The sequence below is a fragment of the Betta splendens genome, chromosome 14 (genome assembly GCF_900634795.4).
Source record: "Betta splendens chromosome 14, fBetSpl5.4, whole genome shotgun sequence".
Classification (NCBI taxonomy): domain Eukaryota; kingdom Metazoa; phylum Chordata; class Actinopteri; order Anabantiformes; family Osphronemidae; genus Betta; species Betta splendens.
In genome coordinates, this window is record NC_040894.2 from 10154169 (window position 1) to 10175691 (window position 21523).

The window sequence follows — 21523 nt, forward strand, 5'->3', positions numbered from 1 at the left end:
ATAAATTGAATTTAAACTCCAACAATACCATCGTATAACATTGAATCATTTCTATTAGTCACTGCTTATTTTAAACGAGTTGCGTTGACAAAACACAAGGCTGTCTATCTTCTGTTTTCATCAGTGACAAGTACAGTAGCAAATTACACCTGTTCAAGTTTTTAATAAGACCAACATGAAGTTAACACAGAAACAAAACAATTAATTAAAGTCACACTAGAATAACGAGGTCATAAATAAAATACACAGGGGCCAAATTAGTATTTACTTAACAGGATAATTTTGCCATCTGGGGCAGCTGTAAAAAAATTAAATTATATTTATTGTTAAATAAACCATTTACACACAAAATGTTCATTGTTATCCAATAAAGTCTGTTTTTGCATTTGTTTGTTTAGGTTTGACACAAGTAATCCTGCATTCAGTGGCAGCTACGCTCGTGTGAACGCCTGGCGGTGACGTCACCGCAGGGCGGGGCGGGCCAACATTCCAACTGCCGTGCACTTTTGTCTCTACGTGGAGGAGGGAGGACTCCAAACTGGACGTTGTCTGGAATTTCAGGCGCACCGACAGTAAGTACCAATTTCCTGGCAACTTCTACACCCCCAAGTACTTACAGGTCAGCCGCGTCTGCTAAAACAAACCGTAGCCTTAGCCATTCGTCACTCCTACGGCCGCTCCCGGCTCCTCGGAGGTGCGGGTCTGCAGCGCAGACGGGGATAGTTTCCTGTCTGTAAACTTGCATGTCTGTTGCTACGTTAGCCGACTAGCTCCAGCTGCGTAACGCCTCATCCTCACGGCAGCCTTCTCATCCCCGCTGCGCTGGGTACGTAACGCTAACGCTCAGCTAAACTCATCTCTGCTTTGTGGTTAGATGACTACTAATTGCAACTAATAAACAGAAGGCGGGCAACGCGAGGCAAGTTAGTAAACTTACTCCGCGTGGGTGATGTAAGAAGTAGGTGTTTTGTTGCAAGATTCTACAAAGGTTTCACTAGTATATCAGAACTGTTGATTTAGTGAATTATAAGTGTCGTTAAATATGAATAAATATGGCAAATGGAAGGAGCGTGCGAGACACAATCAGTTCGTTCATTTCGTTCGCCGGGGCTCACCGGAGGGAGCCGCATAGGTGGAGTCAGCTCTAGTTCCTAAACTATTCCTTTGTACACAAGCTCCTGTATAAGTGGCCCCCGCGTAAATAAACAGTCTGCAAACAGTGAAGCGGAGAAGTGAATGTCATCTGCAGCAGAGGATTTGTGTTTTCTACCTGAAAACCTTTGTGTCATGGTTGTATATATTGTACAAGTGCATCTACGTAGGTGTTTCAGGCACAGTTCTGCCCCTCTCTCTCCTCTGATCCAGAGGTTTTATGTATAGGCTCCTTACTAAACGGATGTTCAAGTATGTGATTCTGCAGCGAAGCAACCCTTAGTTATTGTGTTTTCACTCATGTAAAACAGTGGTCTGTTTAACGGTTCCTCTGAGCGATTTACCAGATTTTTTCCCTGTGCCGCAACACATGTGCATCTGGCCTCTCACTTGTGGATTAGTGTTGGATAAACAAGACTGTCTGTTAGTATCAGAAAGACTTAGATTTAATCTTGATAAATGTGGTGGCTTAGAACAGCGTGTTAAGAAAATGCAGGTCATTTGTAGTTTTATTACTTCCAGACGTAATTTTTAGTGTTTCAGTATGGTTTCTTTTGTACTTGCCGCCTGTAATTATATATTGGTGGTGTATACAGCGATGCCTTTAGTCGCCTTATGAGACAAAGTTTGAAGTTTCAGGATTGTTTCAGAAGTATTTCCTTTGTGGGAAAGTAAAAAGCTGTAAGTCATTCTAACCCTGCCTGTCGTGGTGCAGATGATGATGTTGCAGATAATTTGCCCATGAATGTGCATATGTGGTATGTGTGCTATGCGTCACAACAGCTGAAGTAAAATGTCAATTACCCTTGGCCATGATGCAAAATGACGAACGTTTGGAACGTAGGTGTGTCAGATGCAGATCCTAGATGTCTGACGGTGTTTCTAAAGGCAACCAAGTCGAGTGGAACAGATGCGGTTTGTTTCGGCCCCTTGTCAGCGCTTGCGCCTGTGTGAATGACAGGTGGCACCAGTTTTTATGCTGTCAGGATTTGCAGGGGGTGCTTTCAGGTTTTAGAGTTAGAGTTTTCTAATGGTTTTTAATTTCAAAGCTGATTTGAACTAGAAGACCTGTACAAGCCCCTATAGTTTGAACAGGTCCAGGTGTTTCTATTTCAGTCTGCATTAAAAACACATACATTAAACATCGCCTAATAGTTTAATGAAGCATTGATTTCTACAAAGGCACTCTCGCCTAAAGTATCTTGTTCAAGTACACGAAGCAAAGCCTATTTGTCAGTGTCTGGCCCTTTTAACTGTACTGTAATTGTACTGCTCCTGCCACTTGTAAAGGGTTCTGCGTTGGAGTGCTTTTGTTGTGTTCTCGTCAACCCGTGTTCAGGTGTGGCTGCTTACCTGAAGCGCAAGCCCCTAACCAGTCTAATGACATTCCCCACTTAATTACTCCAGCTCCATCTCTTCATGTGCTGAACCGTAGTGTACTGTGGATAGTAAAGATTGGGACTCACGGCGAAGGTCCTGCCGGTGTATGACACCATTCCAGTTTAATTTGAATATGTCCATGATGACTCACCTTTAGCTTAGGCTGGTAAGCTTTAAATGCCCTTTAAGGCGACCTAGGTTGTTTTGGTTGCAGCTGTACGTGATGTCAGAGTTGTGTAAACGCCGCAAACAGTATTTGTCGTCACCTTCTCCTTACCTGTCAGTATGTGCTTATCTTATCCACACAGGGGGAAATAAAGGGGCCGGCGTGACTGGCTTTGCTTCCTATCTGCGGATGACTGTGACTGAGTAAAAAGCTCCATGTTCTTGCAGACTAAGTTGGGTGTGTGCGTATGAACGTGGCCACATTTGGGAAGGGTGCCCAATCTATTTGTGTGCCTCCCATTTCCCATGTAGCCGTGTGGATGAAACGGCGGCGGGCCGGGGTGTGTCAGCGCTGCACATTTAACTCGCCCATCTGGGAACAAGCCTCCGCTGTAAATTGACTGAAAGATCCATTAAAGGCAATTGTAAACAACACCAATGTGCTGTTTCTGGCTCACCAGTTCTCCAAGTCTGGTGCTTGGAAAGAAGCACTGGTGAGTGATAACCAGTTTAAAAACAAGTCAGAGCACTGAGAGCTTCCTGAGTCGGTGGTGAACCATCAGTCTACGAGGAAAGTCCAGTTGCTCTTGTTTTGCTTCAACTACATATCACCTGACCACGCTAGCAGACAGCCTGCACTGACATAACTGCATATCTACAGCTTTGTTTTAATGGCATCTTAAATACTTCTTCTTCTGCAATTGGAAGAGGAATTTCTTCTCTGTCCAACGCTCAGACCAGCTGTCAAAGACAGCAACTGTGCGTGGAGGCTGACACTAGAAACACATTTTCTACTGTTACGCAGGATTTATGGCCGTGGTCTGCGACCGTTTCTACAGACCGTCCATTCTTCTGCACCACCAGTGATACATCTCACAGTTGTGCGCCGCCATCTGTGCTCCTGCTCCGTGTACTTAACCCCTCTTCTGTTTTCACTGCGTCTGTGTGGAGGGTGTGACAAGAGCTGGCAAATGAGGTAATGTTTGTCTGCTGGTCTTGTAGTGGGGCTCACTTCAGCTGCCGCATTTCACGTCCTTCTGGAGGAAAAGTTAAATATAACATCACTGACATCGTCATTTTCCTAATGGTTTAGTCAGGAGTTTGTCCTTGCCTGATTTAGTGTTACTTAGTGAAGGGAAAACAATCCTTCCTCTCTGATTCATGGACTGGTACGTCTGGCTTAGCTCACTTTGTGCTGATGCCACTTAAAGTGACCAACCTAACCTTGGTTTTCCTATTGCCCAGCACAACATCCTGCAGTTTTTGACTTTTTTTATCAATGAAGTCCAGATGATGTTTATGTGACGTTGATGAGTAAGACATTCCTCATTGTGTGGGACAAGGTATCATCCTGTTACGCCATGACTTTGTTTAGTTAGAACAAGTAGTATTATTGGAACTGAATCCCATTGCTACCCCCCTGTGAACTATTAATAGTTTCATTCATGAAAGAGGATGCACGGTTAGTGGGCTTTTGTTTATTGTGTATCTGCCTCAGTGTGTGCCCGATACTGCTGAGGCCACAGGGAGACTAGATGACAGAGGTTTCCCTTAATAATCACCCAAACGTTGCTCCGTTCAATTTACTAGACCTTCAACTGTACCCGATTCTAGTTTAACACATTAGGGAAACCAGTTGTCCAAACCTGGTGTGTCTGACTAATATACTGTGAAAACCATCAGTCTGAACTGAATCAGGAAATGGGAACAATTTTCTGTCTGCAAAGGACCACAATGCCTGCTTTACCGCAGGATAACCCCCTCCTTGTTTTGTGAAAACCCGTGTTGAGGAATGCTATCTTACCAGTTTAGCTTTGGAAAGTGAGGCAGCACACCCGCCTCACCTCTCTGTAAGTGAAGCTCGATCTGCCCAGGGCCTAATGCATTTCTCCACCATTGTGGAGTGGGAATGAGGTGCTCAGAGGAATTCCTTGTTCCTATTGAATTTCCGATTGCTCAGAAGAATTTGGGAACACTGCATTTTTCTTTTGTCTGGAAACAAAAATAAATGAAAATAAGTCTTCAGTCCTGACACTGATGTTATCAAATTGATCAGTTTTAATTTGTGGCAGACATAGATGCTTATTAATAGTTTTGTGTTAAGTATTGTATCAAAATAGAAAACTTACCTCACTCTTTCATTCAAAACCTTTTCACTGCTATACAATAACAGGAAATTACTTGGATAATTTCAGAGTCATGCATGGGTAAGAAAAATGCCAAGGAGAACAGTAGATATGATCAGCAGAGGTCAGTGAGGAGATGCGTACATCACGTTCCACTTACAGTGAGGGACAGAAGTATTTGAACACCCTGCGATTTTGCGAGTTCTACCACTTAGAAATAATGGAAGGGTCTGAAATTCACATTGTAGGTGCATTCTTACTGAGAGTCAGACGTTATTAGGTGTTAAGAGTTTTTACAGCCGATAGCAGCAGTTAGATGAGTATTAGGACATTCATAAGATTGAAAAGGCCTGAAGGAAGTTTACAGGCAGCTAATGGGGCTTTCCGTCAAGTTGACACACATGTTATTTCTAGACCCTGATCATGATTGTTTGCTTTTTTTTCCCCCTTTCTGCAGCCCGACCTGACTGACGGCTTCTGGTCAATCACAGAAAAATGTCTGGAAAGATAACAAAAGATGAGATGGAGGAGATGAGGGAGATCTTTGCAAAAATTGGTGGGTAAAAACAAAAGTCCTATTAGTACATTTGTTTTAGCTGTGTTTTAGAGCTGATTGTTCCTGTTGTCTTGGTGCTTGATTGTTCTTCTCTGTATCCATAGATCTGGACAAGAATGGATTTATCAGTGATTATGAACTAAACGAGCTCCTCAGAGAGGCCGGTCACCCACTACCTGGATACATGGTTCGAGAAATCATCCTGAAACTTGATCGCGACCATGACAACAGGATCAGCTTTGATGAGTTTTTGTCGGTATGTCAAACTATCGTGTCACAGATTTCCTTCCTGTAAACTGGGCTTTGTTTTCCTATCACCTGGGCGTTTGCTATGCAAAGCAACTTTTAGTTGCTGCACAGATGCCAAGAGATAAACTTCTGCCACACCCCCCCCCACACACACACTCACAGAGTCATACATCGCCTCTGGGGATGTGGATGTAAAGTCAGCAAAGTGCTGTGACTTCCAGTATTTCGTCTCAGCACTGACTGTGCTCATCAACAAATACATTGTTATGTATACAACACACATACAAGGCATATAAGAAATGGGGTCCTGCAGAACCGAGCACAAATGTTATTAATGGTCATTTACCTCTTTTACCTAATGGTGAAGGAAATGCAAGCTTGTGTCTTGTGACCGCCTGTGTGTTTTTGTGGAAAAGTATTCTTTTCTTTTCGTGCTGAATAGCCCATTGTGCTCACCAATGCCTGGTAGCTGAGGTCACTGACAAAGCAGTGATAACTTTGGCCTCAGGAAGTGTCAATATGTTGTGATGGAGCACACTCAGCACACAGCTCTGTTATAGGACACTGGCATGTGCATTGTGTATGTATATACAGTATGAAGTCATGCTTCAAGGCTCATAGTGGTCCCATTGGATGTTGTTCTTGAGCTTGATGTAATGTTTAGACATAATTATTTCATGTTGTGGCTTAGAGAGCCTGCAGGTGGTGTCAGGTGATAACAGCAATCTACTGGTACTTGCCAATTACCACTGTAATGTTTGGACTGTCTGTCCAACAGTCTGACATTGAATCACTACAGTCAATCTCACTTCCTTCGTTTTTAGCCTAAACCAACTTTTGTAACATCCATAATATTATTAAGCATTTGATCCAGCTGGTATTTAAGTTATTTGAGCAGTCAGATTATACATGTTGTGGATTGCATTCGGTCCAGAGATAAATAATAATCCACATGATAAAATATAATCTTGGTCTCCTTTAGATCGTTCAGGAACTGCGAGGCAGTGAAGTAGCAAAAACCTTCCGGAAGGCCATCAACAGAAAAGAAGGCATCTTTGCCATTGGAGGAACATCGGAGCTGTCGAGCGAAGGGACACAACACTCGTACTCCGGTAGGTCACAGTGATCCGTAATGGTCAAACCATCCTCTGAAGTCAGCTGTCATGAGTGACACCACCTATTAAGATAAGATAGCTGCTTTATTCAGCCCCTTGGGGAAATGATTATATTGCTTTAAGTGATACCTGTCACTGTGCATTCTTACAGAGGAGGAGCGATTCGCTTTTGTGAACTGGATCAACACCGCCCTGGAGAAAGACCCTGACTGCCAGCACGTCCTGCCCATGGATCCTAACACAGACTCTCTCTTCAGGGCTGTTGGAGATGGTATCGTACTCTGGTGAGAGGTTTTGTCTTTTCTTCAGAGAAACAACACTGTCCTTTGTTTAACCCTTTGTTTTATAGTGTGTTCAGCCAATGCTCACGCTCGGTTGTCCCTGTTTGTACAGTAAAATGGTCAACCTGTCGGTGCCAGACACTATCGACGAGAGAACCATCAATAAGAAGAAAATGACAACATTCACAACACAGGTCAGTCATAATTCATTCACATCATTGATCACTTCTAGCAAAACCCTCCAGCTTCTGATGTTTTGTGCTTTGCAGGAAAATCTGAACCTGGCCCTGAATTCGGCCTCTGCCATCGGCTGCCATGTGGTGAACATCGGTGCTCTAGACCTGAAGGAGGGGAAACCTCATCTGGTGCTGGGCCTGCTGTGGCAGATCATTAAGATCGGCTTGTTTGCTGACATTGAGCTCAGCAGAAATGAAGGTACAGGACGTATTTGAGATTGCCCATTATGTAAAATGCGCCCGAGTTTGTTTTTTGTAAGCGTTTCCTGGTCTGTTGTCAAGTAGCCTAACTGATCATTAACACCCCTTGACAGCGCTGGCAGCACTGCTGAGAGAGGGGGAAACGCTGGAAGACCTGATGAAGCTGTCTCCAGAAGAACTGCTGTTACGTTGGGCAAACTTTCACCTGGAAAATGCTGGCTGGCAGAAGATCAACAACTTCAGCGGTGACATCAAGGTGAGTTATTTAAAGCGCTCGATTCAGTGTTCAAACACTAGGTGCACTGACAACGGCTAAATACTTTGTGTGAGAGTTGTTATAAACCAGTATTACATAACATGTAAATACGTTTAAAGAAGCATATATTTATTTTAATATTTTAAATGTTTGAAACAACATACATGGTAGAACAAACACAAACACTGTGTACAGTTGTTGTCATGCATCAGTTTACTATAGATTATCAAATTTCAAAATGCATGTTTTATTTTTTTCCAGGACTCAAGAGCCTATTTCCACCTCCTGAATCAAATCTCCCCAAAAGGCACAGACGACGACCATCCACGCATAGACATCAACATGGGAGGCTTCAGTGTGAGTGCTCTACCAGTTGAGTACCTTCACCACATGGTAACAGCTGCCCGGCGTCTCTAATCAAAGCGCCTGCTCTGTGTTGAACAGGAGAAAGACGACCTGAAGAGGGCGGAGGCCATGCTCCAGCAGGCCGACAGGCTCGGCTGTCGACAGTTCGTCACCCCAGCTGACGTTGTCAGCGGTAACCCCAAGCTCAACCTTGCGTTTGTGGCAAATCTGTTCAACAAATACCCAGCGCTGACCAAACCCGAGAACCAGGACATTGACTGGAAACTGCTGGAAGGTACAGAAAGCAGAATAAAATGTGTTGTATAAAAATGTATTTCTGATGCTGTCACTTGAAACTGGCTCTGAAGAAATAAGATAATTTATTTATAATCCCCTTAGAACCGCTTGGCTTGAACTTGACTTGACTCTCGGCATAATCACTATCTCACTACTGTCATAAGGACAGAAATGCAGACATACCTGTACAAACCCTGGCCAAGGATTTTACACATTTCTGCGTGATACTATGGCTACTAGTAAAAGCAACAAAGCAGGTTTTCAGTGCTTTCAGCCACAAAGAAGCACAGCTTCATTCTGTACATGACTCACACTGCACAGCCTATAGGTTTCTCGTAGCATTTTAATGTGACAACGAGCCGCTCCTAGTTGTGACCTCTCCTGAAAAATAATTTTCTGTACAGACAATAGGCGCACAGGTAGTTGGCTGGGTAGATAACATGCCTTTAAAATGATAGTGTCGTCACACATACTAATTAGTACTAAGACACCTCCCGTATGGCTGGATCATCTGGTATTAATTGTGGTTTGTAGGTGAGACACGAGAGGAGAGGACGTTCAGAAACTGGATGAACTCACTGGGAGTGAACCCACATGTCAATCATCTCTATGTGTATGTATAGACACACACATATATTCATCTCGCTATACTAGTCTCTTTCGCTAACCTGAAGTAAGCAAAGCTGAATTCCACCCTCAACTCTAATGCTTTGTTGTTTTCATCATCAGTATTTGTGCAACATGTCTCCACACTAGGAAATAGAGACGTACACACACACACACACACACACACACTCCTACCACTCCTACCACTTTTAGTCACCAGTGTTTACACTGGTATCTGAAGATGTTTCACACCTGCTTGGATCTCACCTTGTCTTGTAGAGACCTGCAGGATGCCTTGGTGATCCTCCAACTCTATGAGAAGATTAAAATACCTGTTGACTGGAACAACAGGGTCAACAAGCCACCGTACCCCAAGCTGGGAACAAACATGAAGAAGGTCAGCAACATCCCTCGATATCAAAGTAACGACAAACAACATTTTTTATGCTCCAGCTCTGTTTTGTGTCTGCAGTTGGAGAATTGTAACTATGCCGTGGACTTGGGCAAAACAGCCAAGTTCTCACTTGTTGGCATCGGCGGGCAGGACCTGAATGATGGCAACCCCACCCTAACTCTGGCACTGGTGTGGCAGCTCATGAGAAGGTAAAACCCAGAGACAGCACTGTTTGTGAGCCGGTTATGAAATAAACCCACTGGAATGAAAAGAAACTGCATCTGATTTGTGGTAGAAAAACAGAAACGAATTTAAGCAATATGTGGTTTAATGTACTTCAGGATTGATGTATTTAAGTAGAATAGAGTGGTAAATTTATATTTCTTGACTTCAATAGAAACAAAACTCAAAATGACAAATGAGTGTGGGAAGGAATTACCAAGCTTTTCCAGAGAAAACAAACTCATTAAATTTCTTAAGATGCCTGGGTAAATGATCATGGGTTGATGTTTAAATTGATGGCACTGCTTCAAATACCAGTTTATTCTTCAATCATTGTGTCTGTGCGGTCTTTCCAAACACTACAATCACCATCACTCTTCACTGGTACAATCATTGTGAAAGCATTATATATATATATTTGCCATAAACAGATTTTAGCAAATTGGTAACCTCCTTTCCATTCCAGTGGTGTGGATGCGTGTGTTTCAAAATAAGGCCGTATTTCCATGAACTTAAATACGTCCTGTCACAAGATGGGTTGTCATATTTGGTAGTTCCTCATGTTCACGCGCTGTGTGTCATTTTCCTACGTCTGACTCAAAATGTCATTATTGTGGAAGTCTATACTGTCTAAATTATTTCACATTCTTGTGTGCTTTACTCTTTTAGATATACGTTGAATGTACTGGAGGACCTGGGAGATGGAGCGAAAGCAAATGATGACATCATCGTAAAGTGGGTGAACAAAACGTTGGCCAGCGCTGGAAAATCCACCAAGATTTCAAGCTTTAAGGTAAGTGAGCTGTAAAGAATGTTCTTATGGAACATGAACATGAGGCCCACACTAGTCTACTCGAAGTTTGTATTTCGTTCAGCTGTGACTAGCGAGCTAGGACAGCCATACTGGCTTAGACAAAGGGATGGGAAGAACTATTGTCTTCGATTATTTTCCGTATTATGTTTTATTTGCATGGCCATTAAAGTTCATCCACAAAGTGATAGCAAAGCAGATTTTTCATAGTCACAGTGTTTATGATCTCAGTCTAGAAAAGAGTCTGTTGCAGGTGTGTCTGTTAAGTCCTTAACGTATGTATGTGTTGATCAGGACAAAGAGATCAGCAGCAGTTTGGCAGTGCTGGAACTGATAGACGCCATCCAGCCGGGCAGCATCAACTACGAGCTGATAAAGACCGGCTCCCTCTCTGAAGATGACAAGCTGGAGAACGCCAAGTAAGCGCCTGGACCGCAAGTTAGCAGAATGTGAAGCGAGAACCTTTGTGAACAGACGAGTAAACCTGTGTGCTTTTCCTAGATATGCCGTCTCCATGGCGAGGAAGATCGGGGCCCGTGTCTACGCCCTCCCAGAGGACCTGGTGGAGGTCAAACCCAAAATGGTGATGACCGTCTTTGCCTGCTTGATGGGTCGGGGGATGAAGCGTGTCTGAGAGACTGGCATTAATTGTTATGACACTATACCCACAATCCATTAGCGTTTTAAAAAGCTCCCCCAACTGAAGGGATGAAGAATAATCGATTTAGGTTTTTTTTTTTTTTTTAACAAGAACAGTGAATCACAGTTGGCATGTTTCTGAGAAGAACCGTCTTTTCTTATTTAAAAAGAATCCACAATACTAAAATTCCCAAAAGATGGTGTTACAGGGAGCAGCTTGTTACAGACATGTTAATATGCATCTCTAATGTGTGAAAATGCTGTTTTTTAAAATCATGTATGCATATTTTCAGCTGCAAGGTTGTTTACATATTTTTACTCGGACTGATAAATGATATCCTTGACTACGCAACACATTCCTGAATACAAAGGAGTCAAACGGGATGTTTAGGGTGTAGTACTCGGCACAAGACTCCCAAATATCCCTTCTCGCTTATTGAAGTTAAGCATGCCTTAATAACTGGCACCATGAAATACATATCTGCGTACAGAAGCCATAGAGTCAGACTACAGTGATGAGCATCCTGGCGTGCTGTTGGGACCTTTTGTACGTGTCATCTGTTCGTTCTTGGAGGTAAATGCTGGTTTGGGACGTGTGGTGTCTGATCTTTGTTTTTTATTTTCCGTGTCTGTTACGTTGGATGAGGAGCGGGATGACTGGACTCTCCTGGCTCCTGCTCTGCCGCCGCCTTGATTCAAAGACATTTTACTTACGCTTTGATTCCCCCCCATTCTCTTTTTGTATTAAACATTGCCAAATATAACAATAACTTCATTCCAGGTAGCTTTATGATATTCTTTGACGACGGCCAAATGGTATGTGGCCCCGTGTTCATGTTGATGCTTAAGTGCTTTACATGTAACAATAAATACAACTTTGAGAGCTGCGTGTGTTTTGATCTGTCTGGTAGTAGCATGAACGACTTCTTTTAAATCTACAAATACACTAATGTAAAAAAAAAGCAAAAATGGGATATTTTGATGTTGAATGAAAAATTAACGTGAAATGTGAGGAAGTCACATTTGTGCCTATTTACACTATCTGCAGTCCAACAATAAGTCACTTCATGGCTGAGGCTCAAATGAATAACTGGGTTTATTGCTTTTGTCATCGGCTGTTTGTATCTCTGGCCAGAAAGTGCTTCAAATAAATATTTTTCATACTTGTGCAAGTTAGACTGTGATTGGCCAGGTCCCAAAACTCCAGAACAGCGATCAAATGTGACATTGCAGTGAGATTTATTAAATGTGCTTTACTTCAAGGTTTGCTTTGTTCTCTTCTTTTTAACTGCTGCCTGTTTCTCCTTTCTTTTACCTCGCTTCTTCTACTGTTGCCGCCTTTGTGCGTTTATGTTCCTGTTTTTCATCATAAAACACAGTTTGTTTAAAATAGCACCTTATAAAAGTATTTATATTTATAATTGTTGTGTCTGGAGGATTTTAGGCTTTTCAAGTGGCTTTAAACATTGTTCAACTTACAGTTGAGACTTATATGTTGTTTTTTTGTACAGTTTCTTATTAATGATCTTGTACAACAGGATCATGGTGGCAGACTGTATTTTACTGTTCACTGGCCTGAATCTCGCTCAGATGTAACGTCCTCTGGGCTCCGTTCCCCGAACGGCTCCTTAGTTAAGTTTCCAGTGCTCCCGATTTAAGGCAGAGACTGTCAGATGGTGAGGCTGTCTCCTGTGACATCTGGATTTTCAAGGCTCCATTTGCGTCAGCGAGCGGCGTCTGTGCAGTGTTGGAACCATAGCATCAATCACAGGCTCATGAGACCATTAATTCAATATTTAACAAAACAGTTTTTTATGTATAGTAAACACAGACATGGACAATAATCTGTCCAATTCTGAAGCAAATGAGGGAACAGAAATCTCTGATGAAGTGTGAGTTAATATCAGGACAACTGTTTCAGAGGAAATATTTAGATCCTTCACAGAATTTTACTTTCAAATATGGTCAAATTATCAGGAGCTGGTTTTATTATAACTTGTTACTTTACGTACTGTTGTTACAATGCAAATGATCAAGAAGGGAGTGAGTCATAAAAACAGCCTTTCATTGATTGAAGCAGCACAGTGTAATATACAAATTATATTTTGTATAATATATATTTATATAATAGGTATATATATATCCCTTCTTGATCATTTGCATCGTAACAACAGTACATGAAGTAACAAGTTATAATAAAACCAGCTTTTCACTGATTGAAGCAACACAGTGAAATCTATATATATATATGTGTGTGTGTGTGTTTGTATAATACAAATTATATTTTGTATATTATACTCATCACTATAGGCTAATGCACTAATTAAAATAAAGATCGCAATAGTAGCAAAAAGGTCAAACATTTATTGACACCCAGGGTTTATAAATAGAAAGTGAGCTGAAAAACCCGTTAGCTGCTCTGTGCGTCGTCTATTATTCTCCACTGCCAGGGGAGGGTGGTCCCAGACGACTCCTCAGCCTAAAGCTGACATCTGGGCTCTTCATGCCCCCCCCCCCGCCTGTGCTCCATCCATGCGGGGATCAGGTGGGCCACGTGTTCATGCACCTGAGGAGCAGACGGGAATGCACTTCAGGAAGCAGATCAGCGCTGGCTGCTTCCTGCTCTCATAGCGTCTAGTGTGGCCACAGAGGATGGGTCGGATGAACCGGCTGCCCTGGGTGAAGTCACCTTAAGGATAGACGTGAAGTAACTGAAAGAAACCCAAGGTAAGAATAAGATGAGAGTCGCTCAGGAGTTATTTATTGTTGCTGTGATTTTCTTTATGGCTTTATTTAAATTATGATTGATTAGAATCAAGTTTGCATTGCTGTTTTTTCAGTTTGTAAAATTATTTAATATTTTCGCTGTAAATGAATCGTAGAAATGAATAGTTGCACCATTTTTTCCCTTTGAAACAAATATGGGCCAATAAAATGGCGTTAAGCGAACTCTCTGCTTTTACAGCCTCCATTTATTTGAGCGTGCGGCTCCCGGGCTGTTATGTCACACACTGTACAGCCTGGTTTCCTAAGTGATGCGGCTCCTGTGGGACAGCAGCTGATTGGCTCGCCGAGGCGCGGTGTGTGTGTGTGTATGTTTTCAGTAATGACCCGCCAATTAGTCACACAACGGTAACAGTCGTCTAAACACTTCATCTGTCTGCTCTGCGGCGGGTGGATGTGTGCTGAGGCGACAAATGTTTATATATGTGGCCTAATGTGACGAGGACGCGGTCCAAAGGCACAGAGCTCAACTGGTGGGTGAACAGGGTTTTCCCACCTCCTCAAGTCGTCTTATAACTAACTCAAGTAGCTGTGCCAACTTCCTCGTCTTTCTGGAGCTTTGGTTGCCACGGCGACCACCTGCCGTGTGATGGGTCCGTGAGGGGACGGCGGCAGTCGTCCCAGATGCCCCCGGGTCCCCTGGCTATAAACCCGCCGTACGCACGGTAAACACTCCGCTTCTCTCCTCTCTGAGTCAGGATTCAGCGCGGGGCCTGGAGATGACGGGCCAGGCGGCGGAGAGGGACCGCTCGCCCCACAACCTGTCGGTGAGGACCACCCTGGAGGAGGAGGCCGACGCGGCCGACAGTATTCTGAGCAGGTGACGAGGGCGGTGCGTGTGGGTGCGGGAGCGGGTCGGATGAAGCCGGGCTCATGCGTGTCACCCTTTGCTCCCAGGGTGCCCTCGGCCTGCGACGACACGTCCTCGGAGCTGCAAAGAGTCGCCGCTCTCGACCTTCATGGCGGCAATTCGAGGAATTCCTTTCAGAGGAACGGCGCTATCTCAAGGTGAAACTCAGACGCGTCGCAGGAAATAACAGCTGCCTTGAAGTTGTTACGAATGTGACTGGGGTTTTTTTCCTGTTTAAAATCATCATCACCCTCCTCAATCCCAGGCTGGTGAGCCTGGTGGTCAGGCTGAGGGAGTGGGCCCACAGGAGCCTGCTGGAGGAGGAGGAGCGGCCGGACTCCTTCCTCGAGCGCTTTCGGGGCCCCGAGCTGAGGACGGCGCCGAGCCGCACCAGCACCACGCAGCCCGACATCAACGGCAACAACGCCAAAGGGATCTTCAAGTAAGTGCTTTGGTAACGAGGGGCTGACGAGTTAACGACCTAATAATCAAGCCATCGCTGCATTGGCCACATAACGCTTCCTGTCGCTCCGTGCTTCCAGGAGGAGGTGGCATCTGTTCGTGGTGTCGCCGGCGGACGACGCCTACTACCGCTGGTTATTCGTCATCGCCACCGCGGTGCTGTACAACTGGTTCCTTGTGGTGGCGAGGTGAGTCTCCGCCGCGGGCCGCCGGCCGGGGCCGCGGGGACGGGTGGAGTCAGTAAACCTCTCTCCGTCCACAGGGCCTGCTTTGACAGGCTGCAGGTGGAGAACTACATCTGGTGGCTGGTGCTGGACTACCTCTCCGACGGCGTGTACGTGACGGACACCTTCGTCCGACTGCGAACAGGTAAACGTGAAGGAAAACGGCCTCCGGGCCTCCGGGCGCGCACGCGTTCACCTCAGCCTCCATCTTTTGGCCTCAGGCTTCCTGGAGCAGGGGCTGCTGGTGAAGGACCACGTCAAGCTGAGGGCCAACTACGTGCACACGCTGCAGTTCAAGCTGGACGCGGCCTCCATCCTGCCCACGGACCTGCTCTACCTCGCCACCGGCATCCACACGCCGCAGCTGCGCTTGAACCGCCTGCTGCGCTTCCCGCGCATGTTCGAGTTCTTCGACCGCACGGAGACTCGCACCAACTACCCCAACATCTTCCGCATCACCATCCTGGTGCTCTACATCCTGGTCATCATCCACTGGAACGCTTGTATCTACTACGCTATATCCAAGTCCCTGGGCTTCGGCTCGGACACGTGGGTCTTCCCCAACACCTCGGACCCTGCGTATTCCTCCTTGTCCTGGAGTTACGTCTACTGTCTGTACTGGTCCACCCTCACTCTCACCACCATCGGCGAGATGCCCGCCCCCGTGCGGGACGAAGAGTACCTGTTCGTGGTCTTCGACTTCCTCGTCGGGGTGCTGATATTCGCCACGATCGTGGGGAACGTTGGCTCCATGATCGCCAACATGAACGCCACCCGCGCCGACTTTCAGTCCCGCATAGACGCCATCAAGCACTACATGCAGTTCCGCAAAGTCAGCAGGGACCTGGAGACGCGCGTCATCAAGTGGTTCGACTACCTGTGGACCAACAAGAAGGCGGTGGACGAGCAGGAGGTGCTGAAGAACCTGCCGAACAAGCTGCGGGCTGAGATCGCTATTAATGTTCACCTGGAGACCCTGAAGAAAGTGAGGATCTTTCAGGACTGTGAGGCCGGGCTGCTGGTGGAGCTGGTGCTCAAACTACGCCCGCAGGTCTTCAGCCCGGGGGACTACATCTGCAGGAAGGGGGACATCGGTAAAGAGATGTACATCATCAAAGAGGGGAAGCTGGCTGTGGTGGCGGACGATGGGGTCACACAGTACGCCCTGCTCACCGCCGGCAGCTGCTTCGGCGAAATCAGCATTCTGAACATAAAGGGCAGCAAAATGGGGAATCGCCGCACGGCCAACATCCGCAGCCTGGGCTACTCCGACCTCTTCTGCCTCTCCAAGGACGACCTGATGGAGGCGGTGACCGAGTACCCGGACGCCAAGACGGTGCTGGAGGAGCGGGGCCGCGAGATCCTGAAGAAGGAGGGCCTGCTGGACGAGCACGGAGAGGGCGGCGGCCTGCACAAGGAGGACACGGAGGAGAAGGTGGAGCGGCTGGAGTCGTCGCTGGACACCCTGCACACGCGCTTCTCCCGGCTGCTCGGCGAATACACGCGCACCCAGCAGCGGCTGAAGCAGCGCATCACCGCGCTGGAGCGGCAGGTCAACCGGGCGGACGCGGACGCGGGCGACGACGAGGAGGCGCGCGCGGACGAGGAGGCGGCCGACGAGGAGCAGGGGAGCGAAGACCCCAACGCGAAACAAACGAGTCTCTCCCCGAAAAGATGAGACGCTTTTAGCTGACTGTAAAACAAAGCTGATGAATATAAATGGATTTGGACAAGAAGTACAGCTGTGAGATTGTTGAACAACGAAAGACTTGAATATGATTTATGTTATAATTTGTTTTTGGGTGCTTGAACTCATTAATTTCCAGTGTCCTTATTTTCCAGGTCAGCTATTACACTATAAACTAGTCTGTTACATTGACTTCACCTCTCACCTCTCATTAAAATGAGTCACGTTGCCTGTTTGCATTGTGTCTATTATGTGTCTGACTGCCTGAACAGCGCAAGTGGGGATTTTCCTGTAATTCATCCACTGCATTCCAGGATACAACTCAACCACATGAGCAGTGTCGATAAGCACGAGTGGAACAATGCAGCCGAGCTCTGTGCAGCAAAGAGGCGTCTGGAGCTGCATGGGATTGTTACCACGGGCAAATCTCATTACCTTCAATGGAGGGAACCTTGTGCAAAACTAAACTCAGTATATCTATCTATCTATCTATCTATCTATCTATCTATCTATCTATCTATCTATCTATCTATCTATCTATCTATCTATCTATCTATCTATCTATCTAAGTATACTGGTTAAGTTTTTAGATTTTTAGATGTGTGTAATATAACTCAGTGTCTCATCATACTGAATATGATGCACTGCTCAATGATTGGATAAGAGATAAGAGAAGATTGATGGGAAATGCTGCACAAACTTCCTCAGGGAAGCTGGTCTGTCAATGATCCAGTCTTGGCAGTAGGTGCAGTAATTTATCATTTTTATAATAGTCTGTTGATGTATTGGCCAGTCATCTGCAGACCTTTCCTGCACTTTGCCTCCATTTAGGCTGAGTCTGTCCTCTCTGTTGACACTTCTCCCATTTTAAATCTGAAGAACAACATTTGGACAAGTGTGTGTGTACTGACTGGCCTAATCTGCACCCACACTCTGCTAACGTAGCAGTTCGTTAACACACTGCACCATCTGCCCACACTCTGCTATCAACTGCAAGCAAATCAGGGAACAGGTGTGCTGCAGTGTCCTGTTCTCCCTTCCCCCATAAACACGCGCTCCCAAAGCCCAGCCCCCCACATCAAAACTTACTACCACATGCTATGTACAGAACAACTGGCGCTAGGGGTCAGAGCCTGTAAGATTGTGGATCCATGTGATTGTTGAATTATAAATAACGGAAAAAACACATACACATAACACATGTCTTTATATCTACTGTTTGTAAGAGTTTACAAAAAGCCTTTGAAACTCAAACAGTATCTGCTGCTTGTCATTTAGACATAACATCCCATGATCGCTGGGAGTTACTGCACAGGGTGAACATTTGTATTGTGAATGACAAAGTGAAGTAAATATACCTATTCATTTTCCTTTAATGTGTAAAGTTAGGACAAATACTCCAAGAGAATGCATAACATCTGAAGACACTGTAGAAATTAGACCAAAAGGAAATATGATTTCTTCCCCTAATAACTGTGATTGAATGTGAAGACATAGAGGAAACGGTGCAGGGCTGCTCCAATGTATGAGAGCTGGACGACTGCAACATGCTGCCTGTGGTCTATGGGCTGATTGGCTGCGAGGATCCACCGGCACAAACTGTCTAGCGCATTCGCATGTGCAGGCTGTGCTTGGGTCCATCCACCCGCTCCAACTTCTCAAAGTGTTTCCTAGCATTACGGATATTGATGAGAGTGGCTGCAGATGCTGGAACACACAAAGGTGAAATTTGTTTTAAGCGTTTTTCCCCCCCTCTATTACTTTAATGTGTGTGCAAAGAAAAATTGTCACTTACGAATGGAAGGATCCGACATGATGACCATGACATATGTGTTGGAGGTGAAGACATCAATAAAGGCAGCAAAGTTGGAGTTCCTCACTTCCATGCTTTGAAAAGAGGCTGCCAGTTTACTGGAATGAAAAGGATATATATAACATCAGTATTAGCATAAAGATAAAAGCAGCAGGCGTTGTGTGCAGGGGGTCTTGTTTTTGCAGAGCAAACCTACCTACAGCTGAGTTTGAACTGTTTGATAATGTTACTGATCTTCTCAAATCGGTGAGCATCACGCTGCTCCTTGCACTGATAGTGGGAGATCACCTGCATTTAGAAAGGACGACATAAACCAAAAAATCAGTGCCTTTTACTGTTGGATCCAGTTTTTGTCTGGGCAAACTTTTGTTCCAGGGGCAGTTTGTGCTCTTACCAGGAAGGTGGCTCTCTCAAACAGGAGGACTTCATCTGCCTCAATGATTTGCGCAAAGTTTCTCAGGTTGGTTTCCAGCTGCTGAACATTTGGGATGAGCTGGTAAACTATGCTGGACCAAGCCTGAAAAGACAATTAAAAATAATGTTAAATCAGTTTACCAGCACCCTCAGAAGTATGTAGTAGGATCGGTTCACAACCTTATACAGGGTTTCATCCCAGATTGACGTCCTGAAGCATGTACAAGCCAAAGGTCTCGAGAGTCTCTTAAGATCTTCTTCACGCTCCTTAAAGATCTGGAAACATTAAATATACATCCTTACATTTACTTTTGCTACTGGGCAGAAAATAAAAGCAACAGCAGCCAGATTTTTAGTGATGCTATCACCACGACGGTTTATGTGAAAGTGAGATCTACTAATGAATGCATAAAATATCAAATAACACTCACCAAATCTCTCTGGTCTTCCTGCACCAGGTCCATCTTGTGCACAAGGCAGAAGACTTTGGCGTCCGAGGAGTTCTGCAGGATGGCCTCCAGGCACGACTGGTAGTAATGCATGTCTTTTTCCAGCTCCCGGCTTTCGACATCGAACACATAAATAAGCACCTCTACGTTTCTGAAGATGTTGTCCCTCTGACTGGTGAAGTAGTTCTCCATGAACGTGTCCTGCCTGATGTATAAACAGTGCAGTGTTTTTCAGATTAGGTAAAGGGCTTATGACTGTCCCAAATATGGAAATGTACTTTACCCTCCACAGTCCCACAGGTTTAGAACCAGATTGCCAAGAAACCGTACATGGGAGTGTTCAACATCAACTAGATTTGACAGAGAACAATAAAGATTAAAAAGGTTGGGTTAAGGAAACTACCAGAATCAAAACATGTACTTTGAGGTGGGGTCTGTCTTAGTGTGTTCTTACTTGTAGCTCCAAGGCGACGTGTGTCTCGAGCAATGTAGTTGGCAAAGATGATTGATCTCATACTGGTCTTCCCAGACCCACTTTTCCCCATCAGTAGCACCTGAAAGCACCAATACAGCACATTGGCACTATTATCACGTAGGGTTATTCTTGTTTTGTGTCAGTGTAAAGGGTAAATGTAACTTCTGTGAATAGCAGCCACTTCATGACAGTAGTTCAATGCTAACGTATCAGCCCCCGTTTTACCTTTTTCTTCATTGCTGAGCCTGACATCACCCTCAGCAGACACGATGTGGAGGCACTGGTCTGAGCTGCGGGTCAGATGACTTCAGGCTGTGTGTGCAGCACTTCTCCCGTTTCTCTCCTTCAGCTGCGGAGCAAAAACAAATCTTCTCACCTAGCTGTAACTTAGCAATACGAGGCCAAGACAGGCCACGTTACCGCAGAGAAACACGTGTAAACTCACCGGTCTAAACGCATTCAAGTTATCACATAGAGTAGACAAATATTAACTTATTAGAAGCTCGCTAACTTTATTAAAGCTTTCTTCTGTAATCCCGTGAACCCCGCAAGCTAATGCTAAGTGGCCTAGCATTACAAACATGCCAGGTTGTTCAGTTCAACCAAACGTTTAGCCAGGTACGTTAAAACTCGTTGGAATATCGACTACTTACCCCGACAAAGTAGAGCAGTTACTTAAATTCAAGCAGCGTCCAACTACAGTTTCTGTTTCTTATTAGCAATACACTTGTGTGCATTACTTGGCGTGAGCAAGGCAGTGAACTCAACATCAGCTGCTTCCTGTTTACGCCAAAAGTCACATGATTCGCTTTGTCGTCAGCCCCGAGTCTTGTCTCACAGAAGGTTTCCGCGCAGCGTGTTGCAGCCGTCGACCTCTGCTTGTTTTTACGTCTAACACTAGTTCACTGACATTTATATGTCAGTTAATTTTTATTTATTTAGGGTTATGTTTTAAACCATGTTGGGTGAAGAACAAAATGGTCAAAATGGCTGTCTCAGCCGTTTCGAAAGTGTTGCGTTAATATTGCCTAGCAGACAAAACTCAGGATTCTCAGTTTTCTATTCCTCTTATAGTAAACCCTTTTAATTTGCAAATTGTGAAAATATAAAATGATATAGACCATGAATTGACCGTATATAAGATTCAACAATATTCCAACATCGATTATCTTTACTTTTAAAATGTTTTATGACTTTCTATACATTTTTGCTTGTCTTGCTTTGCTAAATCATTAGCAAGAACCTTATACAATATTCACGCAATATTTAATGAACGTATAATACACAATAATGATCGTAACATATACATATTATGATCATCATAACAGCGAAGC

The 21523-nt window shown here is 44.8% G+C and overlaps 3 protein-coding genes across 5 annotated transcripts; 2 read left to right on the top strand and 1 right to left on the bottom strand.

Moving 5' to 3' along the window:
- The first annotated feature begins 431 nt into the window (after window positions 1–431).
- Window positions 432–11918, top strand: pls3 (plastin 3 (T isoform)). Of its 2 annotated transcripts, none has more exons than XM_029173866.3 (16): window positions 432–572; window positions 5281–5379; window positions 5484–5635; window positions 6611–6740; window positions 6895–7027; window positions 7137–7218; window positions 7294–7459; window positions 7575–7717; window positions 7979–8074; window positions 8162–8357; window positions 8894–8972; window positions 9245–9362; window positions 9438–9568; window positions 10251–10374; window positions 10687–10811; window positions 10894–11918. In XM_029173866.3, the coding sequence occupies exons 2-16, from the start codon at window positions 5319–5321 to the stop codon at window positions 11024–11026; spliced, it is 1869 nt and encodes a 622-aa protein (XP_029029699.1). In that variant the 5' UTR covers window positions 432–572; window positions 5281–5318; the 3' UTR covers window positions 11027–11918. The 2 variants fall into 2 exon arrangements, with proteins under 2 accessions (XP_029029699.1, XP_029029700.1); XM_029173867.3 differs by lacking the exon at window positions 432–572 and adding an exon at window positions 637–826.
- A 1756-nt stretch (window positions 11919–13674) lies between these two features.
- On the top strand, window positions 13675–17267 carry cnga2b (cyclic nucleotide gated channel subunit alpha 2b). Of its 2 annotated transcripts, XM_055514688.1 has the most exons (7): window positions 13675–13758; window positions 14514–14635; window positions 14713–14823; window positions 14931–15107; window positions 15208–15315; window positions 15390–15496; window positions 15573–17267. In XM_055514688.1, the coding sequence occupies exons 2-7, from the start codon at window positions 14535–14537 to the stop codon at window positions 17027–17029; spliced, it is 2061 nt and encodes a 686-aa protein (XP_055370663.1). In that variant the 5' UTR covers window positions 13675–13758; window positions 14514–14534; the 3' UTR covers window positions 17030–17267. The 2 variants fall into 2 exon arrangements, with proteins under 2 accessions (XP_055370663.1, XP_029030512.1); XM_029174679.3 differs by lacking the exon at window positions 13675–13758 and having other exon boundaries at window positions 14499–14635.
- Window positions 17268–18226: 959 nt separating this feature from the next.
- Window positions 18227–21002, bottom strand: rraga (Ras-related GTP binding A). Its single transcript, XM_029174702.3, has 10 exons — window positions 20843–21002; window positions 20415–20538; window positions 20169–20268; window positions 19998–20064; window positions 19697–19919; window positions 19446–19541; window positions 19246–19368; window positions 19048–19139; window positions 18834–18949; window positions 18227–18745 (listed from the first exon to the last, which is right to left on the bottom strand). The coding sequence occupies exons 2-10, from the start codon at window positions 20439–20441 to the stop codon at window positions 18642–18644; spliced, it is 948 nt and encodes a 315-aa protein (XP_029030535.1). The 5' UTR covers window positions 20442–20538; window positions 20843–21002; the 3' UTR covers window positions 18227–18641.
- Window positions 21003–21523: the final 521 nt, after the last annotated feature.